Raw genomic sequence first — 13039 nt, 5'->3', positions numbered from 1 at the left:
GCAGCTTTGAGTTCTAGGCTTTGGGTTCTCAAGATTTGGGCTCAGTAATTCCTTATTACCTAGTTAGCTTTTTTATGCTTTTAAGAAAATAGTTTTTATATTTCAACTACTTTTTAGTTGACTTTAGCAATAGGCTGATTTCAAACTTCCTCATGCTCAATATCTAGAGGTGCAAGTTCCTATGTGTTTTTGGCCTCATCAGAGCTTTGGTGAAGGTGCTTAACCTGGTGTGGTACCCAACATGCCTTCATGTTAGTGAGAGATAAGTAGGGAAATTCATGTTTATATTGGATTTGAGTGTTTTTCCAATTATTTGGCAAGCATTACTGGTGTCTTCTGAGTTACTTGTGGAGGACAGCTATTTGAGTTTTTAAAGCCTGACAAGTTTTTTGTGTTTTTTTTGTTAAGCCTGACAAGTTTTTTTAAACACTTATTTTTTGAGGGGGTGGCAGAGGGAGAGAAGCACTAGCAGACTCCCTGCTGAGCTGGAGCTTGACACAAGGCTGGATCTCACGACACTGAGATCATGACCTGAGCTGAAATCAAGAGTCAGAGGCTTAACCAACTGAGCCACCCAGGTGCCCCTAGCCTGACAAGTTTTATAAGTAGCCCTAGTCCGTCTTATATCCTCAGTACCTGACTTGGAATTAACATACATAAATATACTTAGGCATTTGGATCTTGACCCCTGAGAAGGAGGCTCAGTCTAGCAAGGAACATAAGCAGGTTAGGTAAAAGTTGCTGAGTGTTGCGTGAATGGAACAGATAATGGCCTAAGGAAAAGAAAAGGTGGTTCTTAGTAGTGGTGACTGCTTTTCATTTGGGGAGGCAGAGTTGGAACAAGGTTTCAAAGGATGAATGAGACTCAGGCAACAGTAGGAATTGGTGGGGCACCTAGGTGGCTCAGTGGGTTAAGTGCCTGCCTTTGGCTCAGGTCCTGATTCCAGGGTCCTGGGATTGAGCCCTGAGTCTGGCTCCCTGCTCAGCAGGGAGTCTGTTTCTCCCTCTCCCTCTGCCCCGCCCCCGTTTTGAGCTCCCTGGCCCATGCTCTCTTTCAAATAAAATCTTTAAATAAAAAAAAAAAAGGAATTGGGAGCTTGAAAGGAGCAAAGGCTGGGTGGTGGAAAATCATGGTGGTGTATAGTGAGGACATTCTTGTTTAGCCAGAGTAGGAAATCTTGTAGATCCTGGGAAGAGAGCTTGAAGCTAGGTAGTAGGGACTAGATAATGAAGGGTTTTGACTACTAGGCATTTAGCTATTAATCTGGAAATCTGGAGAGTTTTGGGGAAACTAATTCAGGAGAAAGTACAAGACAGAAGGGCAAATACCAAACTAGACAACAGGTTGACCAGTTAAGGAGCCTCTTTTTTGTCCCATTAGAGATAACAAAGGCCTGTACATTGATTGGGAAGGATGATTTAAACATGGCTCTGGCTTTGCCTGGCGAAGAAGATCCTTGAAGGATCTCTCGGGGCTCATTTTCCCTCTTCATATAGACACACTTTGAAAGATCCTTTTTCTTTTGGTTTGGCTTGTCTTTGCCCTTCACTTAACTAATCTAGCCCAGTTCCACAGCTGCTGCTGCTGTTGAGTTTTGTATGCATAGATGCTCCCAGATAAAATAATTTTAAGCCTTCTAGAGGTTGTCTCCCTGTAGCCAGGGTTAAGAGAGATGTGGTCCTTGCCCTAGAAAAGCTCACAGTCTTTGGGCAGAAATGGATAAAACTTGCTTTGATAAGTTTCTGTGCATCTGGACAGAGAGACCAGGGTGTTTCCTGGGGAAGGCTACTCAGCTGCCCTGGCAGGTTCCCCCCAGGTAGTTTAATCACCCCAATCTATGCTCAGGAAGGCTGAATCACTAATACAGCTATGTCGGTCCATAAAACCAGACTCCAGTGTGTTATTTTTTTCAATTTTAAGTAGGCTCTATACCCAACGAGGGGCTTGAACTCATGACCCTGAGATTAAGAGTCCCATGCTCTACTGAACCAGCCAGGCACCCCTCCAGTGCGTAAATTTATGAATGAGAAATAGGTCAGGTGCAGTAGACTACCCCATTGGCCTTAACAGTGTGTTTTCTTCATATAATCATACCACTTAAGAAACCTAATTAAAGTCAGAATAAGGGGAGTTAATTCTAGGGATGGAATGTTTACCAGCATAAAGTTACCCCTACCACCATGAACCTGGCACAGGTTCCCACTTCACTTATGCTTCTTTAGTTTCTGGTCCTGTTAAATTTCAACTTGGTATCTTCTCCAACTTGGTCGGCACATTCTTTTCTAGTTTAAACAATCACTCCGGCTTCCAGTATATTCCGGCGTATGCACCCATTTTTTTAAAAAAAATTTTATAGTAATCTCTATATCCAACATAGGGATCGAACTCAGGAGCCCCATCAAGAATCACATGCTCCTTGGGGCACCTGGGTGGCTCAGTCGTTAAGCGTCTGCCTTCGGCTCAGGTCATGATCCCGGGGTCCTGGGATCGAGTCCTGGGATCAACTCCCGCATCAGGCTCCCTGCTCAGCAGGAAGCCTGCTTCTCCCTCTCCCACTCCCCCTGCTTGTGTTCCCTCTCTCACTGTCTCTCTCTCTGTCAAATAAATAAAATCTTAAAAAAAAAAAAAAAGATTCACATGCTCCACCGACTGAGCCAGCCAGGCGCCTTGGCCTTGGCCCCCGTTACTATCTCTTTAAGATTACTTTGCTTATTGGGTCTTTTCTATCTATCCTATAGCTGGGGGCTTGGAGGTGAGGGCAGGGGTAAGTTTCCAAACTGTCTTCCCCAAATGTGCTAGGACCCTCAGGCTACCCAGTTGTTTGCTCAACTCTACCAGTGGTATGATACAGGCCTGAAAAGTTCCCCATGTGCTAAACTGTAAAGACGGCCTATCTGCCGAAGGGTAGTGTTAAAGCTTTTCTCGGGTTATAACTGAGTAAGGTGTGTAAACAATGAGGGAATCCTTCAGGTCAAGGACAGAAGTCCCGTGAATGAAGACCAAGGAGGTTTCTAGAAGGCCTGAGACCTCTGTGCTCACACAGAGGCGGAGGCTAGTTTTCAAGGGGGTGGGATTGGGGGGCTTGGATTAGGTCACTAGGCCATCCTCACGCGCTGAAGCTGAAGCCGGGAGCAAGGCTCTGCTTGCTTAGAACAAATCGCGTAGGACGCCTAGTCGAATTCCACTCGGTCTCCGCGCCTCGGCTTCCCCAACACAAAATGGAAGAACATGGCAGGTCGGGCTTGCTTCTGCGCCTAAAGTTCTTCGAGGTCGTTATGAAACCACACTTCCCCGAAGCAGAGAATCTGCAAGAGCAAGGTAAAGGGAAGGTAAACGAAGGGCGTAACAAGGTAGAGGCATCGTACCCCTAAGGTCGCAACCACGTCACTTGTAACGTAAGCCGCAAGACTCTAAGGGGGCGCGCGTGCTCACTATAGCAACGGCGCAGACTCAGTTCTGGCGTGGGAGTTCTGGGAGTTGTAGTTTTCCAATATTTGACGTAGAGGAAGACCTGTCACCCGACATCCTCTCACACCATGCGGGCACGGGGGTGTCTGCACGGTGCAGTGCAGGGGGCCGGCGTGTCAGTAGTGAACAGCATCTATAATAGAAGTCTACAAGGCTGGCGGGACTTCAAGAAAGGCCTAGTGAATGCCTGAGGAATTTGGGAAGCTTTCACCAGAAAACGCTCCATATAAATAATCTGGACGGATTAGGCATTCGCCTGGGAGACAGTAGGAAGGTGGCAACGAGCGGGTTGGGACCATTCCAGGCAGAAGAAACTATGCCTACAAAGTTTGGAAGAGCAATTCTTTGATGGCCGAGAACACGAGGAGGCTGAGTAAGCAATTATATCCGAGGATTTAGAAATGGGAAGAAATCAGATCATGAGGGGTCTTGAATGCCAAACCAAATAATTTGAAACTTTTCTTGAATACACCGACACCTGACACACAACCCAAGCAGTATAACCCCCTCCTTGTGTTCTCCCTTGTTTTTGTTCATATTTCTGTTTTATCACTTGCTACACCATTCAGTGTCCTAGTCCAAAGAGCTCAGCAAGGGCCATGGCATATGGTAAGAGCTCAGGAAGTTGTTGTTTTTGTTTTGTTTTGTTTTGTTTTTAGGAAGTGTTTTTTGAATGATCAGTTTTGAGTTTTAGAAAAGCAACTGTCAGCAATAAGGAGAATGGGTAAGATGGGAGCAAGGCTGGATGTAAAAAGCCATCGGAATAAATTGCTTTCCCTATCTTCAGATTTCCCTCTATCCAAGGGCTGAAATCTGGCACATCAAAATACATTTCCAATGTGGGTTTTGTTTGGCCAGCATTTGAAAAAAAAACTAGGTGCCCTGCATTTTAAAAGTGGTAGGTTTCACATTTAAATAATAACAAAAGATTTCTGGCTTCTCTTGAAAAACTTTAGGAGATTTGACAATTTGGGGGCCCTGATTTTCTCAACAGCTATAGGATGCAGCTGAGTAGCTGCCACCGCCTTCAGATAGGACATACCCTCTCCAGTTTGTCACATTCCACACGACTCCTTCCATCAGTGAAACTGATGCCAAATACCAGCTGCCATTTATTATGGTGCTTGTTTTTATTTCCTTATAGTGAACTCTGTTTGGCCTTGGAGGCATTTGAGTCACCCATCTTTGTACTAACCTATCCTGCCTGGTATCTGAGGAGTGATACAATGAGATTTAGTATTTTAGAAACATTATTCAGTGAAAAACAGATTAAAGTGAGGAGCTGAGAGGCCAAAGGGAAGAAATGAATGAGAAACCTGTTGAAGGAATATTTGAGAGAACTTGGCCAGTAATTAAAGACTGGATGAAAGATGAGGAAAGGGCAAAATACAACTTCAGAGTTTCCTGCCTGAACGACTGGGAAGATGATATCACCAACTTAAGAAAGTGGAAGAAGTGGGAAGGGAGTTAGCAATCAATATCTTGCTACCTCTACTATTTTGTGGGCAAGAGCCATGAATTACCAATTCCATAATCTTCCAGTACTCTGCTGGACATGCATTAGGTGTTCAGGAAATTCTAGCTGAACTGAAACTCTGATCCCAGTTGGGAGGTATATATCTGATGAGCTGGGGGGAGCAGAGGGAGAATTGGAAATCTTAAAAGAAACCAATTAAGCTATGGGACCTTAGGAATTCTCTCCAGAGTTGGTGATCCTAGGGCTTGGAGGCAGTTCACCCATTCTGGGGGAAAACTTTGCAAAAGTCCTAAAGCAGAGGAAGAATTTGACACACAGAAATGGAGATGGGGTTGAAATAGTGTCCTTCTAGGGGAAACAGGGAAAAAGTCAGAGACTGGCTGGCAGGACTTTTCCAAGACTACAATGGAACAGCAAGCTCTTGGATGGGGAAGATTAGGCAGAGGATTTTGGACAATGAGGCTGGGAAGGTTGGAAGACTTGACTTTTCTAAACGTTTCTGAGAGTACATCATTTATTTTTATTTTTATTTTTAAGATTTTATTTATTTATTTGACAGAGAGACACAGCAAGAGAGGGAACACAAGCAGGGGGAGTGGGAGAGGGAGAAGCAGGCTTCCCGCTGAGCAGGGAGCCCGATGTGGGGCTCCATCCCAGGACCCTGGGATCATGACCTGAGCAGAAGGCAGATGCTTAACGACTGAGCCACCCAGGCGCCCCAGAGTACATCATTTGAAAGGAGAATAAATTTTCAGCCCAAACCCCAAATAAATATTTTTTATAAGTTACTTATATGTACAACTGCAGTAATGTTACATACTTCATAAACATTACACCAGGAAATAGAAATTAAAGGGGCACCTGGCTGCCTCTGTAGCTGGAGCATTCCAACTCTTGATCTCAGGGTCTTGAGTTCGAGTCCTATGTTGGGTACAGAGTTTACTTAATAAAAAAATATTTAAAAATAGAAATTAAAAAAGATTAGATTAAAAAATGTAAGTATTTGAGTATTTTCTTCCCTCACACCCAGTGTGTATGACACACGCCACTTCAGAGGCCCTGCTGTAGTCAAAGGGAGCCACTGGATGTTCTCAAACAGAGGAGCGGCATGGTCTCTGTTGACTTTCTCGAATCTGCAAACTTTAGAAGCTGAGATATCAAAGAACTGTGATTGCCTTGGAGAGGTTTCCATGCGCCAGGAACCGCCTCGGTGTTTTACATTTATCTCATTTAATCCCCAAAGCAACCCTACGCTGTAGGTACTTAAGATGAGAAAACTGATAAACCTCATCGGTACGATACTGCCACTGCGCAAAGCTGAGAAAACTGAGGCATAGTGAGGTTAAGACACTTTCTCAGGGTCACACCGAAGTGGCGGAACCAGAATTTGAACCCACCCAGCGTAGGTCCACAGCCCATGAGTTTAATCACTACGGGCAGGGGTGGAGGTAGGGAAGCCACTACTTTTTCTCTCTTGCGGCCTGGGTCAAGCCCCTCACCAATCCGAGCTGTCATGAGAGTGCTAGGCACAATGCGAGCAGACAGCGGTAACTCACCGCTGGGCCTCGTCTAACGGAATCGTCTAGAATTCAGTTTATTTACAATTCCATACCTTCAGAGACTGATGCCGACGACTGCGCCGGCGCAGAATGAAGGGCTTGGTTTCTATGGTTTCCGGGCGCGACGGCAGAGGGAAGGTCGGGTTTCGCTGTCGCGCTGCTAGCGTCGCACTGCGGGCGTTCTTTGCGGCAGGCCTCTGCGTCGCTCGCAGATCATCTAGTAGCGGCGGCCAGCAAGGGTACACGGGCACCGCAGCACGACGGTAGGGGCTGCGTTTGTCCGCGGGCAGTTTAGCCTAAGGAGCTTCCTTACGAGATTTCTTTAACGAATTTTCTCTTGCTTTCTTGGGTGTCCGTTCTTCCAGGCCCGAACTCTGGGCATGTTTTCTGCGTTCCCAGGCCCCTGCGTCCACAGCCAATGTCACTGAAGCCTATAGACCGCACCTCTTTCGGCTCTCTGTCGAGGTTAACTTAGCTTTTTGCCTCACTAATGCTTTGGCCTTCTGTTTCTTAACCTGAGGTCCACCCACCTTATTCCGGCTTTCAAGGCGCTGAGTGATTGCGGCCCTGCCAACCTCTAGCTCCTTTCGTTCTTCATCCCGACATGCACTCTGCGCTCCGGCCACATCTGGGTGCCTGGTGTCTCGCAGACATACCCAGTACCTCCGGCTGTAACTCGGTCTGTGCTTTACTGGAATACCCTGCCCACTGACCTTCACTTGGCAAACTCAACCCATCTTAAAGGCATTTTCAAGTCTCCTGGGCAGAGTTGGTGCTTATTCCTCCGAGCTATATATACCCTCTTGTCCGTTGGGTTCCCAGTTCGTTGTGTGTCTGTCTCCATTCTAGTGTTTACGTTGTAGCTACTGCTCCCCCCCCCCCCACTCCCATTCCAGTGCCTGGAACGTTATTACTCAGTAAACGAAAGAATGGGTAGAAAAATATAAAAATTAAGTTCACCTGTAAATCTGCCACTCATAAATGACTTTATTGACATTTTTTGTGCTTCCTTCCAGTTTTCTTTTGCAATTTTTCTTTGACATTGTAGACCATTTTTTTTTCATTTAACATTAAAATGTAGGTACCATGTATAACGTACCATGTCTATTACCTGTTTTTCCTAACGTCTGTCATATGCTACTAGGCGGGTACTGGAATTATCCATTTCCCTACTGCACACTTAAGTTATTTGAAATTCTTTTTTTTTTTCCCCCCTAACAATTACTGAGGCCCTACCTGGTCCCTGCCCTCACAGCACTCATTGTTCAATAAGGGAGACATTCAAGTTAATAATCCATTACAGTGGTGTGCAAAGTACTCCTATGGGAAGTTGAGATGCTGTATGAACACAGAGGAGGGACACTAGATTCAGGATGGCTTCACAGGAGAAGTGTCATCTGAGTTGAGACAAATAGGAAAATGTAAAGAAATGTTTTTGTGCTTGTGCTTTTTTGTTTTAAGTTATTTCTTCAGATTTATCTCAAAGAATTGGGATTATTGAGTCAAAACATAAACACTGACTTTTGATTAAAATGACCTTATAAAAAATGACCTTATCAATACAGAGATGATTTTTATGCATCGTTTTTTAGTTCTGGTGGGTTGGGTTTTTTTTTTTGGGTTTTGTGAAAACACAGATACTGCTAATCTACCATAAACTAGAGGAACCTTTCAAATGAAATAATTTAGTAAGAATATATTGGGAGAATAGCATAAAATACCTTTCTAGAGGGATACTTATAATTAACTATCTCATTTTCCTTAGAAATTTCTCATTTGATTGCACTTTTATGGCATTATTTCTTTTTTTATCTTCCATTTCAGCCATGCCTTTCTTTGATGTTCAGAAAAGGCTGGGCCTTAACTTAGATCATTGGATGACAATCCAAAGTGCTGAGCAGCCTCACAAGATTCCAGGTCGATGCCATGCTTTTGAAAAAGAATGGATAGAATGTGCGCATGGAATCGGTGGTACCCGTGCAGAGAAAGAGTGCAAGATAGAATTTGATGATTTTGTAGAATGCCTGCTTCGGCGGAAAACGGTGAGGAGCGATGGAGACGGGAGCTGAACTATTTCCTTGTTTCTTTGGGGCTGCTTTTAAGTGTTTTTAATTGGTCATTGGTAATGGCTTGTTCAATGCAAATTGGCAAAACTTTTGTGGTGAAACACTTTCTCTACATAGGTAGCATGTCAAGGAAGTTAAATGCCTTCAGATCTGAGGAGGGTCTGTTGTTCCTCAGTGTTCTTCCTCATCTTCTGACATATTTTCCTCAGCCTTGTACCCTGCTGTAGCCACCAGATTAGAAATCATATGTGTGTGTATTCCCATTTTTGCAGTAGGCTATAAAGCAGAAATTACCAACCAGCTTTGGATGTTTGTCCTTGAACATCTCTGGGTGAAAATGTTCCAAATTCATTGAACCCTCATTGGAGAAAAGGTTAAAACCTTGCAGATCTATTACAGTGAACCTGGTATAACAAACTCTGGATTAATTTCTACTCTGGGGAAGATGGAGGTGTTAATGAGATTGCTTTAGGTGAGCCTGACCAAAGGGCAGGGGGAAAAGGATGTTAACAGCGTGATGTCTACCTCCTCAAGAGTTGAATGAGTTGCATAACATGGGCTGTATTCTCCCTTAGAGAAGAAATCTTTGGGTGTGCGCTGTTATTTTGCCTGTTCTCTGCTCCAGATATAACAAATAGAAATGTTTTTATTACTCCCAGCTCTTGGAGTTCAGGAAAGCGATTTAGATTTTTAGTTAAATTTATCACAGTTATTTGTATCAAAACTTTTAAATTTCCTGTCTTTTAACATCTGCTATTGGCATTTGGGTAAAGTGAAACCAAACTTGGAAGGAATTAGAGGTTATCAGGTAATAATTTTGTATTGATCTCTGCAGGAATATTGATCATTAAGTGAGTAATATTGTAGTATTACTGAGGGTCAGTAAGTGGGTCATAGTTAGTCGCCTACCCGCTATTTAGTTCACAATGTCTTTTTTTTTTTTTTTTAAAGATTTTATTTATTTGACAGAGAGAAACACAGTGAGAGAAGGAACACAGCAGGGGGAGTGGGAGAGGGAGAAGCAGGCTTCCCGCAAAGCAGGGAGCCCGATGTGGGGCTGGATCCCAGGACCCCGGGATCATGATCTGAGCCGAAGGCAGACGCTTAACGACTGAGCCACCCAGGCGCCCCCCCCCCCTTTTTTTTAAGATTTTTTATTTACTCAGAGAGAGAGAGAGAGCAAGCAAGAGCATGAGCAGGGGGGAGTGGCAGAGGGAGAAGCAGGCTCCCTGCTGAGCAGGGAGCCTGATGCAGGGCTTGATCCCAGGACCCTGGGATCGTGACCTGAGCTGAAGGCAGACACCTAACCAGCTGAGCCACCCAGGCCCCCCTAGTTCACAATATGTCTTAACTTGTCCTCTTGTGGGCCCCAGTTACTCATTACTGGGATTAAGACTACTCTTCATGGAAAATTTACACCAAAAGGAGGCAGCAGTGTGGTGAGGTAGAGAGAACATTGGATTGGGAGTTAGGAGGGCTGGTGTTGTTGTTGGTTTTGTTTTGTTTTGTTTTGTTTTTTAAGATTTTATTTTTAAGTAATCTCCACCCAACATGGGGCTCGAACCCACAACCTGGAGATCAAGAGCTGCACACTCCATCGACTGAGCCAGCCAGGTGCACCTCCCAGAGAACTGGGTTTTGATGCTGGTTCTGCCACTACTGGTTTTGTGACTCTGGGCAAGTCACCTCCCTTTTTGGTCTCAGTTTCCGTATCTGGAGATATCCAGGAGTTGCTCTCAAGTCACTTCCTCATCCTGTGAATCTGTAAATCGGTCTGTTACTGTTTTCGAGGTCACCCTGAATGACTAGATACTTAGCCCTAGGCGAAGAAGCTAGTGAATCAGGGAATTAGAATCAAGCACTGTTCTAAGTTCTTAGCTTGTAGTAGTGGATTTATTTCACACAGTAATCCTGGGAGATGCCTTACTAGAATTTTTCTACTATACAATTAAAAACTTGGGGCAAGACAAAAAGAAAAAATCAAGGCCATTGCCTAAAGTCACATTGCTGGTAAGCGGTAGAGCTGGGATTTGAACCTGGCAGCGCACGCAGAGCCTGTGCTTCTGCTACGACACTGAGAGGTGATCGTTCACCTCAGAGACAGACTTAACATCAGGTGTTGTGATAGCTCAGTCATGAGTTCTCTGTGGGAGATTCTTTATTTTTATTTTTTAATTTTGGGGGGGTAGATTCTTTAAGAGAGAAATGTCTAAGAATGCAGTCTTTTATATTAACGATACTGGAATTAAAAAAAATGCAATCTTTTAAAAATGGCTAATGTTTATATCATTATTTAGAACACCTAGAGGTTTTTCTACTGAAGTTATATCCTGACTGATTCTTTAAGGTTAATGGGATCTTTTACTAAATATACTAACCCTTCATGCCTTTTTGAAAACTTATTCACCAAAAAAAAAAAAAAAAAAAATTTATTGAAGCACCTATTATGTCAGGAGCTATTGTAGGTGCTAGGAATATACAGTAAGAAAACAGGAAAAAGTCCCTACCCTAACAGAGCTTATATTTGGGGTAAGGGGTGTCAAAATTAACAAACAAGTCAAAAAAAAAAAGTGTGTTAGGTGTTGGTAAGTGCAGCAGGGAAGATAAAGATAGAAAGCACTGCATGTGGGAGCTAAGTGGATGCTCTTTTTTTTTCTCTCTTTTAAATAGAGTGGTCAGAGAAGAGCTCAGCCCTAGAAGATGTTTGAGCAGAGACTTAAAGTGAGCCATGTGGATGTGATGGAAGAATGTTCTGGTTAGAGGAAGAGCAAGTGCAAAGGTCCCTGAGCTAGAGCAGAGAGAATGAGGGAAAGTATTAAGACATAAAGTCAGAGGGAAAAAAAAACAAGACATAAAGTCAGAGGTAGGCCTAGTAAGTCGTCATAAGGAAGGATTCAGCTTTTTTTCTCAGTAAAATGGGAAGCCATTGGGTTTTGGGCAGAGGAATAATGCAGTCAGGATTAGGGGGTGTATTTTCTGGGTCGCAGAATCCATGTGAATTACAGCTTTCCTACAATCTTGTATAGCATAGCTTTCGTTGGTTGGGAAAGAACCAGTGTCCTACCTGAGAGGAAGAGGCAGAACTCAGGGCTCAGTAGTGACTAGTAGCTGAGCACATACCAGGTCTTTATTTCGGTGTGGTGAGGAGAAACCTCACATTGGCCCTTTCTGCTTCCTTCATACCTAGTGAACAGTAACCAGCAGCAGTGCCAGGTTCACAGAGAGGTCAGGAGTGTTTCGGCTGTGAGATGATCATCTTTAAATACTGTAAAGATTTAAGTATGCACAAGTATGCCTCTTAAAGGTTTTTGATCTCTGTTACTGTTTGTTTGTTTGTTTTTAAGATTTTATTTATTTGACAGAGAGAGACACAGCGAGAGACGAACACAAGCAGGGGGAGTGGGAGAGAGAGAAGCAGGCTTCCCACTGAGCAGGGAGCCTGATGCGGGACTCGATCCCAGGACCCCGGGATCATGACCTGAGCCGAAGGCAGATGCTTAATGACTGAGCCACCCAGGCACCCCTCTGTTACTGTTTTTGTAAATACCTGTATTCCTGTATGTAACAGGAACATTTTAGTTATTATTTTTAAAGGAGGTATTATTATACATACCAGAAATTCATTAAAAGCTTGGGAAGTGATTTCAAGTTACTTCTTTAAAGAAGGATTTCATCTCAGAGGACCTCTGGGATGAACAGCTTCCATAGGTTAAAAATGAAACCAATTTGCATTCTGTTTCTCTAGCCCTCAAGTTTATGGTACGTATTTCCCCCTAGTTTAAATACTTTTTTCCTTTGACAGATGAAACGTCTGAGTGACATCAGGAGGCAGCGAGATAAACTAATAAAGGAAGGGAAGTACACACCTCCACCTCACCACTTGGGCAAGGAGGATCCTAGGCCCTGAGCAGAGCTGCTGCTGATGGCTGGAGGCTGATTTTCATGTTCTCTCTTCTCCACTGGAAAGTTCATTTACTGAAAACCTCTTTGTGAAAGTATCTAAAAATAAAGGATTGCTGTATCCTATTTATTCTATTTTCTCTTGGATCATACTTTTCTATAATGAGATTGCAATCTTTTTTTTAGATTTGGAAAAATGCCTTTACCTATGCCTTAAAAATTAGCAGGTAGGTAATAATAAGCAGCATTTAATGACACTTACTATGTATAAGGTACTTTAAATACGTTAACTTGTTCAAGAAGTTGCAGTATTCTTTACTGCTGTCATTCTGGTTTATTCCCCATAAAACACAGACTTGGGCTCGGGGGGCAGTAGAGAGAGTGGTTGTGTATGTTCAGATAATTTTGTTTTGTTTTTAATTTATTTTCAGATAATTTTTTTTTTTAAGATTTTATTTATTTGACAGGCAAGACAGCAAGAGAGGGAACATAAGCAGGGGGAGAGGGAGAGAGAGAAGCAGGCTTCCCACCGAGCAGGGAGCCCAATGTGGGGCTCGATCCCAGGACG

The 13039-nt window shown here is 43.6% G+C and overlaps 1 protein-coding gene across 6 annotated transcripts; it reads left to right on the top strand.

Moving 5' to 3' along the window:
- Positions 1–3573: 3573 nt before the first annotated feature.
- Positions 3574–12606, top strand: NDUFS5 (NADH:ubiquinone oxidoreductase subunit S5). Of its 6 annotated transcripts, XM_036119012.2 has the most exons (4): positions 6668–6768; positions 6871–6970; positions 8330–8547; positions 12374–12606. In XM_036119012.2, exons 3-4 carry the CDS (start codon positions 8332–8334, stop codon positions 12476–12478), a joined length of 321 nt encoding a protein of 106 aa, XP_035974905.1. In that variant the 5' UTR covers positions 6668–6768; positions 6871–6970; positions 8330–8331; the 3' UTR covers positions 12479–12606. The 6 variants fall into 6 exon arrangements, with proteins under 6 accessions (XP_035974900.1, XP_035974901.1, XP_035974905.1 ...); XM_036119007.2 differs by lacking the exons at positions 6668–6768; positions 6871–6970 and adding an exon at positions 3574–3842; XM_036119008.2 differs by lacking the exon at positions 6871–6970 and having other exon boundaries at positions 6641–6768.
- Positions 12607–13039: the final 433 nt, after the last annotated feature.

Source organism: Halichoerus grypus, chromosome 5, assembly GCF_964656455.1.
Source record: "Halichoerus grypus chromosome 5, mHalGry1.hap1.1, whole genome shotgun sequence".
Lineage (NCBI taxonomy): Eukaryota > Metazoa > Chordata > Mammalia > Carnivora > Phocidae > Halichoerus > Halichoerus grypus.
Note: the sequence above shows the minus strand (reverse complement) of the source record. Positions and strands in the feature narration are given on the sequence as shown.

Coding starts and splice junctions, on each gene's coding strand:
- NDUFS5 (XM_036119007.2), top strand. CDS start 3,818: ATGGCCGAGAACACGAGGAGGCTGA. Junction 3,843..8,329: donor CGAGAACACGAGGAGGCTGA/GTAAGCAATTAT, acceptor CTTCCATTTCAG/CCATGCCTTTCTTTGATGTT. Junction 8,548..12,373: donor GCCTGCTTCGGCGGAAAACG/GTGAGGAGCGAT, acceptor TTCCTTTGACAG/ATGAAACGTCTGAGTGACAT.